At 41.8% G+C, this 12,496-nt stretch overlaps 1 protein-coding gene and 1 long non-coding RNA gene across 4 annotated transcripts in view; one reads left to right on the top strand and one right to left on the bottom strand.

The window, feature by feature from the left end:
• Window positions 1-1,403, bottom strand: part of LOC128150261 (uncharacterized) — an 80,099-nt gene extending 78,696 nt beyond the window's left edge. The window contains exon 1 of the long non-coding RNA XR_008238003.1: window positions 655-1,403. This is a non-coding gene — a long non-coding RNA (uncharacterized LOC128150261). The remainder of the gene's footprint in view (window positions 1-654) is intronic.
• A 394-nt stretch (window positions 1,404-1,797) lies between these two features.
• The window catches only part of PFKP (phosphofructokinase, platelet), a 47,151-nt gene continuing 36,452 nt past the window's right edge, over window positions 1,798-12,496 (top strand). For 2 of the 3 annotated variants that reach the window (XM_052806299.1, XM_052806306.1), the window contains exons 1-2: window positions 1,798-2,109; window positions 10,776-10,849. In XM_052806299.1, coding sequence (XP_052662259.1) covers window positions 2,025-2,109; window positions 10,776-10,849 — 159 coding nt within the window. In that variant the 5' untranslated portion in view covers window positions 1,798-2,024. The remainder of the gene's footprint in view (window positions 2,110-10,775; window positions 10,850-12,496) is intronic. The other variant, XM_052806292.1, reaches the window with a different exon arrangement.

The raw sequence follows: 12,496 nt of genomic DNA, 5'->3' as shown, positions 1-12,496 counted from the left end.
CGCGAGCTGCCCACATACTAGGTATAGATATATATTTGCAGGTATGGTTTCTTTGAACGTTTATCTATGAGTAATTTTGACTGAACTACTCAAATGACTGTACTTCTGCGTGTGTCTGTGTGAAAGTTGACAAGATGACCACGTGTATTTTTACAAAGTGAGTTAAGTCTAAGATGTGATGAAGACGTTGAATAAAACAATAATTATTAGAGCAATTAAAATATAAAACTTGAGTCAGCATTTTGCTGCTGTTCCTGACTCTCCCTCACTTGCTTTATGATTTTGCACAAGTAACTTAGCCCCTGTTTCTACAAATGCTTTTACTTGTGCCAAGTACCGCAAAGAACTGTATGGGGGATAATTCAGCTTTATTTACTTAAAAACTGGGGTCTTAAGCTGTTTCTGTGACTATGCACACTGTTACGATCAACAGAATTATTCTGTTGTACTCCAGTGCGGTGTTACAATACAGCAAGTTTAAGAGGGTGCTTCTCTACCAGTACTAAGCACTCCCCAAGAAAATGCATCAGTGCACAACAGAACAAAAGGGAAGGCAGAAAGACTGGGATTCCTACCTAGAGTAATTTCTCTCACCTGCTTGGCCTCTGTTGGTCCCTTAGACTCAACCTTTGTCTCTAAGCTGTAAATACTTACGGGAAGTAACTTCCTTTTCCTACATGCACCTGAACATCAGCTGCGGTTTCAGGATGCCAGAGCAGCAAGACATACCTGAGAAGGGATGAAAGAGGCAAAAAGAGAATGAACGGAGCTCTAGGCCTTTGGGCTTCCCTGCCTGGCAAGGCAGACCTGGACCAGACCCTGTGACACAAACCCTGCCGGACGAGAAACTCCCTTTGCTTACGCTGCATTCACAGCAGGCGCCGCGTTCTTCGCTCACTGATGCGAGTCTTCTGAGCAACAGCTGAGCGTGAGAGGGCAGGCCAAGCCGCCTTACAAGGAGCGGGCAGCGAGCACCCGACACGCTGGAGGCAGATTTCCCACTCGAGCCTCTGGCAGAGGCGCGTGGGCGCTCCCACTCCAGCAGCCCCAGCCGCCCGCCGGGCCTGCAGCACCGCTCACACGGGACGGCCAGGCCGGACGCTCCCGACCGGCGCAAGGCACACCTAGGCTCACCCCGGAGAGCCGAGCCCCGCAACGCGGGACCCCGACGGCCGCCCCAGCAAGGCTCTGGCCGGCGGAGAGCTCCCGTGGAAGGGGCTGCCCGGGCAGCCCGCTCCCGCGGCTCCACACGCGCGACGGGGGCTCAGTCGCTACCGCGGAGAGGATGTGTTAACTCCGGTCGACACAACTCCCTCCCACTCAGCTGCCGCCCTCCCAAGACGCCAGCCATGTTCCCCGCATCGCCCCCACCTCAGGCGCCGGGGGGGGTGGGGAAGGGAAGGGAATGGCGCCGCGGGGACTCCCGCCCCCACCTGCAGCCCCTCCCCCGCCGCCGACCGCTCCCTCAGCCTCGCGCCACCCCCGCCCCCACCTGCCAGCTCCCTTGGAACGTAACCGCCCCGCCCCGCCCGCCGCAAACGGCCGCCGCTCGAGGCGGCAGCTCGCCTTCTCATTGGCTCCCTGGCCCGCCCGTCAGCCGCCGCTCCTGAAGAGCCGTTGGAGGGCGGTGCCGGGCCGCGCCGCGTAGGGCTGTCAGCGGGAGCGGGGAGAGGAAGCGGCGGTGGCGGGCGCGGTCGGGGAAGAGGCGGGCGGCTGGCTGGCTGCGATGTGAGAACTGCCTCTCTCCTCCGCTCTCTCCTCACCTTTTTTTTTTTTTTTTTCTTTTTCTCTCTTCCCCCCCAGGCTTTCTCACACAGCCGCCCCCTCCCCTCGTTTTTTCTATAGAAATACACCTGTCTGCGAGTACACGCCTACACCGGGTTTTTTCGGGTTCTTTTTCCGCAGAGGCCAAATATTTGATCCAGCGGAGCGTGCACCCCGGGTAGCAGGGCAGAGCCCCGCGGCCAGGGGCTCCCTCAGCGACCTCGCTCCGTCTCGCCCGCCGGTGCCGCCCCCGCAGCGCCATGGATCACCAGCCGAAGTTCTTCGAGAACCTGTCGGGCACCGGGAAGGCCATCGGGGTGCTGACCAGCGGCGGCGATGCCCAAGGTAGCTGTTCACGCCGGGAGCGAAGGAAAGGAGAGGCAGAGGATGGGCGGGAGGGGGCCTGCGGAGACGGTGGGGCCTGCGGAGACGGTGGGGCCTGCGGAGACGGTGGGGCCTGCGGAGACGGTGGGGCCTGCGGAGACGGTGGGGCCTGCGGAGACGGTGGGGCCTGGGGCACCGGTGGGGAGCCCCTTGGGGGACGGTATGAGGGAGGGAGGCAGGCAGGAGCGCGAAGGGCCTCCCGGGCAGGCAGGGCGCCCATGCGGGAGGCCGGGGAAGGAGCCGGTGGGTGTAACAGCGCCTACAAGGAGGGAGCAGGAAGCACGGGCTGCCTCGGGGGCGGCTGCGGGCGGCCGCGGCGGCAGGGGCACGTGGAGGTAGTGGAGAGAGAGGTGGGGGTCTGGGAGCGGGGCACACGAGATTGCCGTGGTTCTCGGGTTCCTCTCTCCGTCCTGGCCTTCGAGCTGTCCCTCTTGCTAAGATCATTTAAAAGAGAAATCACTTCTGCGCGGCCCGGGCGCCTGAGCTCGCAAACATACCCTCATCCTGCCTCCTCCCTCCCTTTCCCATCACATTTCCTCTGAGCCTGCCTTGGCAGGGAAGAGGGTAGAAACGCGCCAATAACTTTTACCAGCAAAATGTCTTCACCCCTCGGGAGGTGGTGGGGAGAGGAGAGCGAGGAGGGAGAGCGGATGGCTGATGTGAGCGGGGGAGGAGGTCGTGCCGCCTTGCACGGCGGGTGGGAGGCTGTCTGCGCTGCTGGGGCTCTGCCAGCCCTCGCCTCATCTGGTTTTCACTTCGTTTCGGCACCAGGAACAATTTTACGTTCCTACCCACGGTTTAGAACGCTCAGATCGTAGTTTACTCTCTAGCCCCGTAGGAGCACGTTGGAAACGTGTTTCACCTCCTGAATCTCGCAAGTGTGGAGCGAGTCCTCGCTACAGGACAGGGCGAACAAAAGACCTATAGACATTAAAAGGGAAGGGAAAGAAAAGAGGCTTGATCGCAATATACTTAGCCATGAAGTCATGTTTTCCTACAGTTTCGTTTCCCCTTTTCTAGCAGATAATCTAATCTATATTAATAGTTTGAAGTTTCCGTTAATAAAGATTTCAAATGTGCAATGCTCCGTGCTATTTGAGAGGACTCTTGGTCTGCTTCTGCCGGGGGAGTTGTTTAGTGATGATTGCTTTTAGCTCCTTCCCTTAAATTACGAGGTTGTTTTTTTTTTGTTTTGTTTGGTTTTTTTGTTTTTTTTTTTTTTTTTGCCGGGAGTGTCTCGAACGTACTTTGCGTTCGTTTGCGAAGAGACTGGGGGGGAAAGCCTCTCTTTCTTTTTTTGCGTGGGCTCGGTACTTTAATGACCAGTTTCCCCAGCTTTTTACAGGGGGACGTGCAGGGACCCGCCCGCCCCCGCGGCTGGAGCCTTCGGTCCCATTTCCCAAGAGGCGAGCGGCTGCAGGCAGCAGCCCACTCCCTTCCCCTCCCTCCCAGCGCGTCCATGAGGTGGTGGTAGCTTGCATGGACCAGTGTCTCTGCGCTCCCTCCCCGCCGCCGGTGTGTACGTGATCCGCTGCGAGTCGCTGCAGATTCCGCCTCTTTGCGTCATCTGGGCTGGGAGAAGCATCCTCCCTCCCTCTGCCCGCCGGAATAACGGGGAGCCCCCGGGTTTACCTGAAACTAATCAGGGCTGGAAGGGATTTGATACCAAAAGGAGAGGAAAATGTTGGAGTTTCCGGAGAAAAAGCAAATTGACGCCCTTAGATGGTTTATCTTTTGCCCCTCGTGGGGTTACACTTGTTCAAGTTTTATCCACAGTTTGCTCTGTGTCATCAATTCCACTGCCAAATGATTCTAGGAGGGACTGTGAATCAAGGCATCTCTGTTTTAATGGTCTGGTCGCCAAATCGCCATTTTAATTTTAAAGTGTGACGGGGCATTGCCTCAAGCAGCAGTAGCGTGTTCAGTGAGAGGCTGAGCCCTGCTACTTGCTTCCGCATGGCTGGAGATTATATAATGCAGCAGCAGATGTATCTCTCTTATAAAGCATTAATCTGCACTTGCTACTATGTGAATTAAAGCATTTAAAGGACTTGCAGAATCCATGGGTAATATCTAGACTTTATTATCTGGCAAATTGCAACTGTGGCATGTTTATGTGGAGGGATAAAGAGTAACAGCCTCTGAAAGTTGCTGTCTCAGGAGTGAGGTTGTCACAAAGACCAAAGTAAACTGGATGCCTTCCAGGTTTTGTAGGCAGTGTTGTTGTCCTAACTTAGAAGAACAAGGAAAAAAAAAAAAATTTAGAACTTGATAGTTGCAACTGAGTCACACAACACATTTGAGGTTCATCACCCTTTTTATCTTGGTAGCAGTATAGATGTGTAAAATATGCAACCTCAAGTCTGTTTGCGTGCTAGTTTAGGGGTTAAATAAGGGACAGAATGAGTCATGCCCAGTCAAGGTCATTTGCCCTTTGTGGGGCAAATTTTCGAGAGAAGTGAAGTTGTGAAGTATAAGCAGAAGAAAATATGCTGCTATTACTGCAGAGCTGTTTGAAAATATATGTTTAAGCAAACTGTACATGAGACAAAACTACTAACTCTGAAGTAGGCAAAAAAGTACTAATATAAAAAAAAAAAAAAAAGAGTTCCAGTCTCTTGTTTTGGTTTGGTTTTGTTTGGTTTGGGGTTTTTTTTTAGATTTGTTAGACACTGGAAATCTTCAGAATATCTGTAATGCAAACTGAACTCATAGGAATTTGAGTGGAAAGAACACCCATTAGTGTTGCACTAAACATGTAATCTTCATATCAATAGGTGCCTTGATTTAGATTGGGCTGTAAATCTTAGCCTAGAACAAAATATGCTTGAAATTGTTTTAAAATAGAAGTTACTGCCTTTGCTGTTATTGTACTTTTTAATAATTTAGAAGTAGTATTAGGTAAATTACACAAGCCTTTCTATGTATAGGACATGTTAAGGTTTAAATTACTTCCCCCACATTTGTGGTATTTCCTTGCAAGGTTTTTTTTTTTGTTTGTCCTTTTTACTACCCATGCAACATTAAGGACTAGAGAATGTGTATATGTCATACTGGAACTATTATGGTTTAGTCACCATATTTTAAACACAGGTATATTATTTTGTTTGGTGGAGTTAAAGAATTTATCAGCGATTTATTTCACAGAAAAAAGATGTGTATTTTGCACGCTTAAAGTTTGTAAGTACTAAACGTTGCAGTCCATCATGTTAGCCAGCCAGCTGTTAAATTGTGAACTAAAACAAGTACTTTCCACCATAATCACAAGTACCTTGAGAGGCAAAAGAAGTTTCGACAACTGATTCTCAAAATTTAAGTGTTAGTTCTGTTTCTGGGCTATTTCTAAACAGTAGCGGTTGCAGTTCAAAGATGGACCAATAAACGGTGGACTAATGACTAAGTCATGCTTCTGTCTTCGCTTTGTGGGACTCTCTAGCCATGGTCTGCTTCAGGTCATGAAGTACACTGGTTGTATTTTAGGCTGGTTGCCAGTGGCTGCCACAGACAATTTTGGCCGCCGTAGGTCACTTATGTTCGTACAACCTCCAATCTGGCTGCTTATTCTAGGACCATGATAGGTATGGCTCAGCAGCAGGAACAATGTCATCTGAAAGCTTCTGACAGGAGGTGATTGTGTACTGTTGGGGAATTATATGTTTGTGGCTACTTAGAGCTGTTGCCCAATTTACTGGCTCAAGATTATTGTCTTTGAATATGACCGTGTTATTTTTGAGATAAACTCAAAGATTTAGTGTTGTGGAAGGCAGCATAAGTAGAGAGACTTACGGATTACATGGTAATGGTCTGGAATATTAGAGACCAGGACTGCTGAAGTAAAGATCTACATGTCTCTACGTTTGAAGCACTACAGGTTTCCCAACATTTTGAGGCATATTTAATATAGTAGTCCAGATGTACTGTTCTTGTCCTGGTAATTTATATTGGAAGAAAAAATTCTTCTACTGAACAAATAAAAAAAATCCACTCCTTCAGCAAATACTGAATTTAGAAACAGCTAAAAAGAACCCTGTAGCCTCTTGGATTTCAGAGTTTTGGAATACCACAGACCATGACTGTAGAAGCAAAGATCTACATATTTCTACTCTTGAAGCATTACAGGCTTCTAAGAAACATCACAAAACATATTTAATATGGTAGCGCAGATGTACTGATCTTGTCCTGCTAGCATATGATGGAAAAAGAAATTCTGCCACTGAACAAATAAAATAAATAAAAAAAAAAAACCACACAAAAAAACCCCAAACCAAAACAACCCACACTCCTTTTATGTTGTCCAAATTACAAAGTTTATTTGTTAACACTTAAGTAATTTGAAGACAGTCACAAGGAATTTTCAAATTCTAGCCCCCCAAAAAGGCACCTTTTCCAGCAAATAATGGTGTGTGTATAGACATGAATATAACACGCATACATATGTGTCCATCTATATAATATAAATATAATTTTTATGTAAAATTAAGGAATGTAGTTATTAATAGATGAGTGTAACTATGTCAATGCATTTAGTATTTTGGAGGAACTGCTTCTATAATTAGTGGATTCTATGATTGAAACTAGTTTCTTAAGATTTTGTTTTAATTTTGAAGAAGGAGATATGTATGTAGTCTAGATGTTATGCTATTGTATCTATTTGAGCAGTAGAATGTTCTGATCTAATACAGTGTTACTGTTTAGAAAAATTGTACAGTATTTTCTTCAGGTATCCAGAATCATTATTGTGATTATATGCAGTGAAACCTGTTAGGTAATTAAAAGTAAGTGGAAGAAACCCAAATTGCTTTCTTAATCATTTGTTCAGTTCTTGTATTTGACTGCTTCTTCTCATCTTTCCTTTTGATGATTATAGGCTTTTACATCATTACTGATACATCGATTTCTATACTTGAATAAATTCTTTCTGTTTGGTAATATTTAGACATTTTCCTTAGTTTCTATGTTTTGCTATATAGTCTTTTATAATACTCTGCATTCAGGCCAGTGTTTATCTTTAAAATTTGTGGTACTTAAGATGCTTGTCCAAGATGCATAGTTTTGATTTTTCATTCATATGGTTAGTATTACAGTTATTTATTTAAAGGCCTGTCTAGCTGACTAAAGTGAGGAAAACTTGGCTTAAACACAAAATAGTGTTTTAATTTTACTCAAACTCCTCTGTTGTAGTGGTGCATATGTATGTGGAACAGGATGTAGGCACGGGAGAGGAATATTCTTTGGGGGGAAAGGAGTGCCTTTAAAATAATTTAAAGATTTCTGTAGTACTGTTTGTAACCCTGCTATGAAAATTATTGCTTTCAAAGACAATTGAATAGACAATATCAAGAAGGACAGTAAATTATCAACTCTTAAATTATTTTCAGACATTATGTAAAGCCATGTAAGTGAGTCCAAAAGAGCAAAATAAATCTTTTGCTCTGTCAAAGGCTTTAATGCAAAAGCAAGTGGTAATTCAGAAAGATTTTGAATAATTCTTACGTTATAAAAAAATACTGGTTTTACTTGTGACTTTCTTTTGAAGCTGCTATTCTAATCCTATGTGTATCAGGCTATATTTATTATTCAGGACTAAATCCATGTTTAACCCGGTAAATCTCTTTTTCAGTAATAAGCATATAATTACATTTCATAGTTATTATGGTAATTCACAAATCCTATTGTAAGACTCCACAAATAATCAAATACAGCAACATTTTGTTAGACAAGTTCTACAGACACTTCATGAAATAATCTGTATTTACATACTTGAATCACCGCAAGTAGTGTATTCAGATTTAGATAGCCAACATGTAAAAGTCTAAAGCTTCAGTGTTTTAACTGTATTTTGTAAATATCAAATTATAATATCCTTCAGTCCTCAGCCTTTCTGCAATGTAAGCCACTTCTTTAGGAGCTTGCTAATAAACACCCAAGTCCTTTTTCTGTATAAAGAGATAAAGTATACATCGCCAAATAATAATAAAATGTATGTTGCATAAACTTATAAAGTTACAGTGGTGGTACTGAGAAGATGCTTTCTGTCTCTAATTTGTGGGTTTTTTTTCCTGGGCTTTTGCCCTTTCTTGCAGCAGATAAATTATGAATTTTATCAATTTTTCATGTAAGACACATGGAAACTGGAAAATATTTGCTAAGAAAGTATGTGGCTGTATTATGAATATATTCACATGGAAAGAATTAATGAATTTGTCATTTTGAGAAATAAATGCTTATATTTTACTCTCTTTTAGAAGGAGTATGAACATTAAGCCAAATCAACATTTGTAGGCTAATTTATACATAATGAAGGTATGGCAGATCTGGAGCATTTGTAATGAGGCCAGAGTTACTACCCTTCTTTAAAATACGCTGGTTAAAAGAGGTACATGCTAAAGATAAAAAGCTAGGATACATGATCAATAAAGCAGAAGTATGAGCAAGAAACAGATAAAAGACAAGTATGTGTCTTTGGTAGACATGTGAATGTTTATATTTAATTTCTTCCTATTTTATTAAATATTTACTTTTGCTGACAAAACTATTCTGCTTTAGCCTGTTTGGATCACGGATGCTTTTTCTTTATTCTAATTAGACACTTGGAATACAGAGACTACTGCTGAATGAGACACCAGAGCCTTTGTAAATGAACATATATTAGACACCCGAAACAGTGTTTCTTCTCAGATGCCAAATGGGAGAGGTGACAAAGTTGAACCTCAAAAACCAAACCAACAAACCCAAAACCCAAGATACCAAAAAACCTTGCTACCAACCAACAATAACAAAAAAAACCCCTCCCACACATGTTGTGCATTGATAGAAGCAAGCTGTGGACTTCCATGAAAGGAGTAGCTTGTGCTTATGTCTCCCCTGTTTGAGGAAAATGGCAGTGCTGTGAAGAACTGTTAAGTTTTATAAAGTTAAAGGTCTTTGTCTCTGCTTTCCAGGGAACATTGTGTGTGAGGGGGGTGGGGTGGGTGGGTGTGTTCATTTTGTTACGAAAACCATTTCACTGAGGGGATAACTTTTCTCTGTGTAGTAGATCTGTTTTGATCTGAGGCTTAGCATGTTAACTTTCTTTTCAGTACAGCTTGTCAGATGAGATTCTCTGCTTTTCTTTGGCATCATCCAGTTCATAGTCCAAAGCTGTGCTTTTAGCTGTCTTGGCATTTAAGAACATTTTCCAGCTCTGCCACAAGGCTGACTCTGGCTGAGAGAATTCTTGCTGTTATTTCCTAATACAGAATTGATGTGAAAACACTGTTACTTGTGATTTTAATCTTAAGGCTAAGTGACATCTATACGAACAACAAAGCAACTTTTGATTTAGGCAAACTTAATTTTTTGTTTTGCATTGGGAAACTTCAGGGACTTTCTGGTATGTTCCTAAGTAATAAATCTTTGAGAAAACCTCAGTCTCATTCTTTATTCAGACAGGTAAGCTTTTATAGCTCAGCATTTTGTCCAATAATGGTGGATATTGTAGGAATAGATCTTTATGGCTTACTGTGTTGTGGGTTTATATATTCTAGTTACTGACTTTTTATATCCCCAGATAGGTGAACACTTAACACCTATGTCAAATAGCAGAGCTGACCTACTACTTCGCTATTTTGATATTTAGTGCAACTGATTTGGAGAATCAGTGCCCAATATTTTGGATTGTCATGTTTCTGGCATCCCTTTTCAACTGATGTGCTGAGGCTATTTCTTTCAGTGTAGCCTAACTACTTTTTCTGTCCTCATGCTTTGCATAATCTCTTGAGTCTGTTTAAGTGGTATGAAAGCAATTAGTTTATTACTTTTGGGAACTTCCTGAATAATAAGTAAGGTAACACAATATGTAAAGAGTTGGGTTATAACAGAAATTCATTTGACCTGTGTCAGGGGACCAGTGGAACTTTCACTGTTGCTCAGGGGGTTACGTGTTTGACTGCTGGACTTAAATTGAAGATTTTACGTTAGTATAATTTGTCAGATGTCTATGAGTAGAGAATGTCAATGTGAATTTGCAGTTCTGGGAAGCAAAGTGGCATTTAGGCACTTTTCTGTCAAATGAGTCCATGCAGTGTTTCTTGTGTTAATTTACTGTTATGTCTGTCTTTTTAAGTGGGCACCTGTCCATGTCAGGAGCTTTGGCTGTGGTCCCTAGAAAGTACTGTGTATATGCCTGTGTTACTTTGGAAAGCTCAGGAACAAGAACTGTTACAATGTAATTTCTCCTTTGAAGAAGCTAAATTTTAACTGGCTGAATGTTTTACATTTCAGATAGAAAACTAATCATTATTGTGAAATGAATTTACTTTCTGTTTCTGGTTTAGTAGCTGTTACTTTTACAATGGTGTTTTACAATCAGCAGCAATTTAATCTCCGATTAACACGCATACTGGCATCCACATAATTATTATAACAAAGCAAATAGTTCTGCACCCTTCATATTCATGGACTGATTGCACTGTCATTAAGCAAATTTCTGTTTTAATAGATGCTGATCATTGCCTTTCTTTGGGAATTAATTAATGTTCTGGTTTTTGTTGGTTTTTTTTTTTTTTTTTTGAAGACACTGAAAATTTATAGTATATAAAAAATACTGGATAACCTATAACAATGGGATTTTGCTTTTTTTTTCCCAGGTATGAATGCTGCTGTGCGCGCAGTAGTACGCATGGGAATCTATGTAAAAGCCAAAGTGTATTTTGTTTATGAGGTTAGTTTTTGTTTTATTCATTCTGTATTTGTCTTCTGACTATACTTGAGTTTTTGCACAAACTTCATGGAGAGTGAATAGTATAAATTAAAAAATGTTATAGATGTCATTCCCTTTCATCATATCAATGTTTTATTTCATATTTTTTTATTTTTGTGGAAAGTACTTTTTACAAGGTATATGCTAAAACTATTTCATTTAAAAGTAATTTTTCAAATATATGGGATTCTTCATGTACCACCAGAAGCTTGAAAATACTGAGAAAAAGAGAAATGGTTGTCACCTAGCAGTGAGCTATGTATTTGTGTACTTGTTAGATGTTTGGCCTCAAATATTGTACTTTATAAATACCTTTCTAAACCTAGTTAAACTACTAATTCTTAAACCTCTGACTTTCCCCCAGTCCATTTTCCTAGGGTACAATAAGGATGTGCCATCACTTTCATTTCACAGATTACACAACTTTTTTTTGGTCAACAGTACTGTCAGGCTGGTGCCATCTTTCCTGGCTTATAGGTAGAAAGCTGTAACTGAAAAACCTCCAACCAACAAATTAAAAAGACCCCACCAAAAAACCCTGCACCTTTAGTAGTGTGTCTAGACATCAGAATTTTGTGGTTGAAGCTTATGACTGCATGTGCATGAATACTGAAAACTTCTGTAACAATTATTTGATACGAAAAAATGATGAGACAAGTTTAATGTAAATGCTATGTCTTACTGGAAGACTAGACTAAGTTATAGTTAGACTTCCGCCTGAAGGACACTTACAGTTTTTTATAAAATTTGAGGATTAAACAATACAGTAAATAGATTTAGCAAGAAATCATTCTGTTCACAGTGGAATTCCTGTACAACTCCTTAGAAGTTTGAGATGATGACAAATCATAATAAACGTTTGATATGGGGCAAAACTTGGTAGGCTATATTCCTAGCAAAATGTAATTTTAATGTTTAATATAAAAATGCGTAGTACTAGAATTCATAGAAGTGCTAGGAAAGTACTTTGGTTTTAGTTTTCCGCATGCAAAATATACAATTTAGCTTTAAAGGGTAGCTATTTATCCATTTTCTTTCTGTCTGCTTATTCCTATAGTTTATTTACTAAAGAGATGTGAAGTATATTGAAATGCAAATAAGCAGAGCACTGTGCTCCAAAATTCTTTTGTACTACAGTGCTACAGCAAGTAGCTCTGAATACTTAGTGTGTGCTAATTACATGGCCAATCTCTAGAATTCCTTCAGTGTTACGGCTGTTTTGCAGGCTTGCTGAAATGGGTCAGATACTTTTGTGGAAATGAGGGGGTTTTGGCTGTCTTTGAAGGCCAGAACTTGGAATTTTTTTTTTTTTAATTTATGTTTAACTTAAGAGTTATCATCTCTGTAGTTCATTTTACAGTATGTTTACTTTTGCCACCTTTTAAAAACTGTTTTGTATCACACAGTGTATTCAATGATAAATTTCCAGAGAAATTTGGATATTTCTGTTTTTCTGAACTTGGCAAAATTACACTATTTAAATTATTGTGTTCCTCTGTTAATTGCTAGAGTTTGCCAATGTGAAGTCACAGATATTTCTGAATGAAAATCGATTGTAAAAATCAAGTCAGTGTTGGAGTTTTGAGTTTCCATTATATATTGTCATTC

The sequence above is a fragment of the Harpia harpyja genome, chromosome 1 (assembly GCF_026419915.1).
Source record: "Harpia harpyja isolate bHarHar1 chromosome 1, bHarHar1 primary haplotype, whole genome shotgun sequence".
Taxonomy (NCBI): domain Eukaryota; kingdom Metazoa; phylum Chordata; class Aves; order Accipitriformes; family Accipitridae; genus Harpia; species Harpia harpyja.
This window is presented reverse-complemented; position numbering and strand designations above follow the sequence as displayed.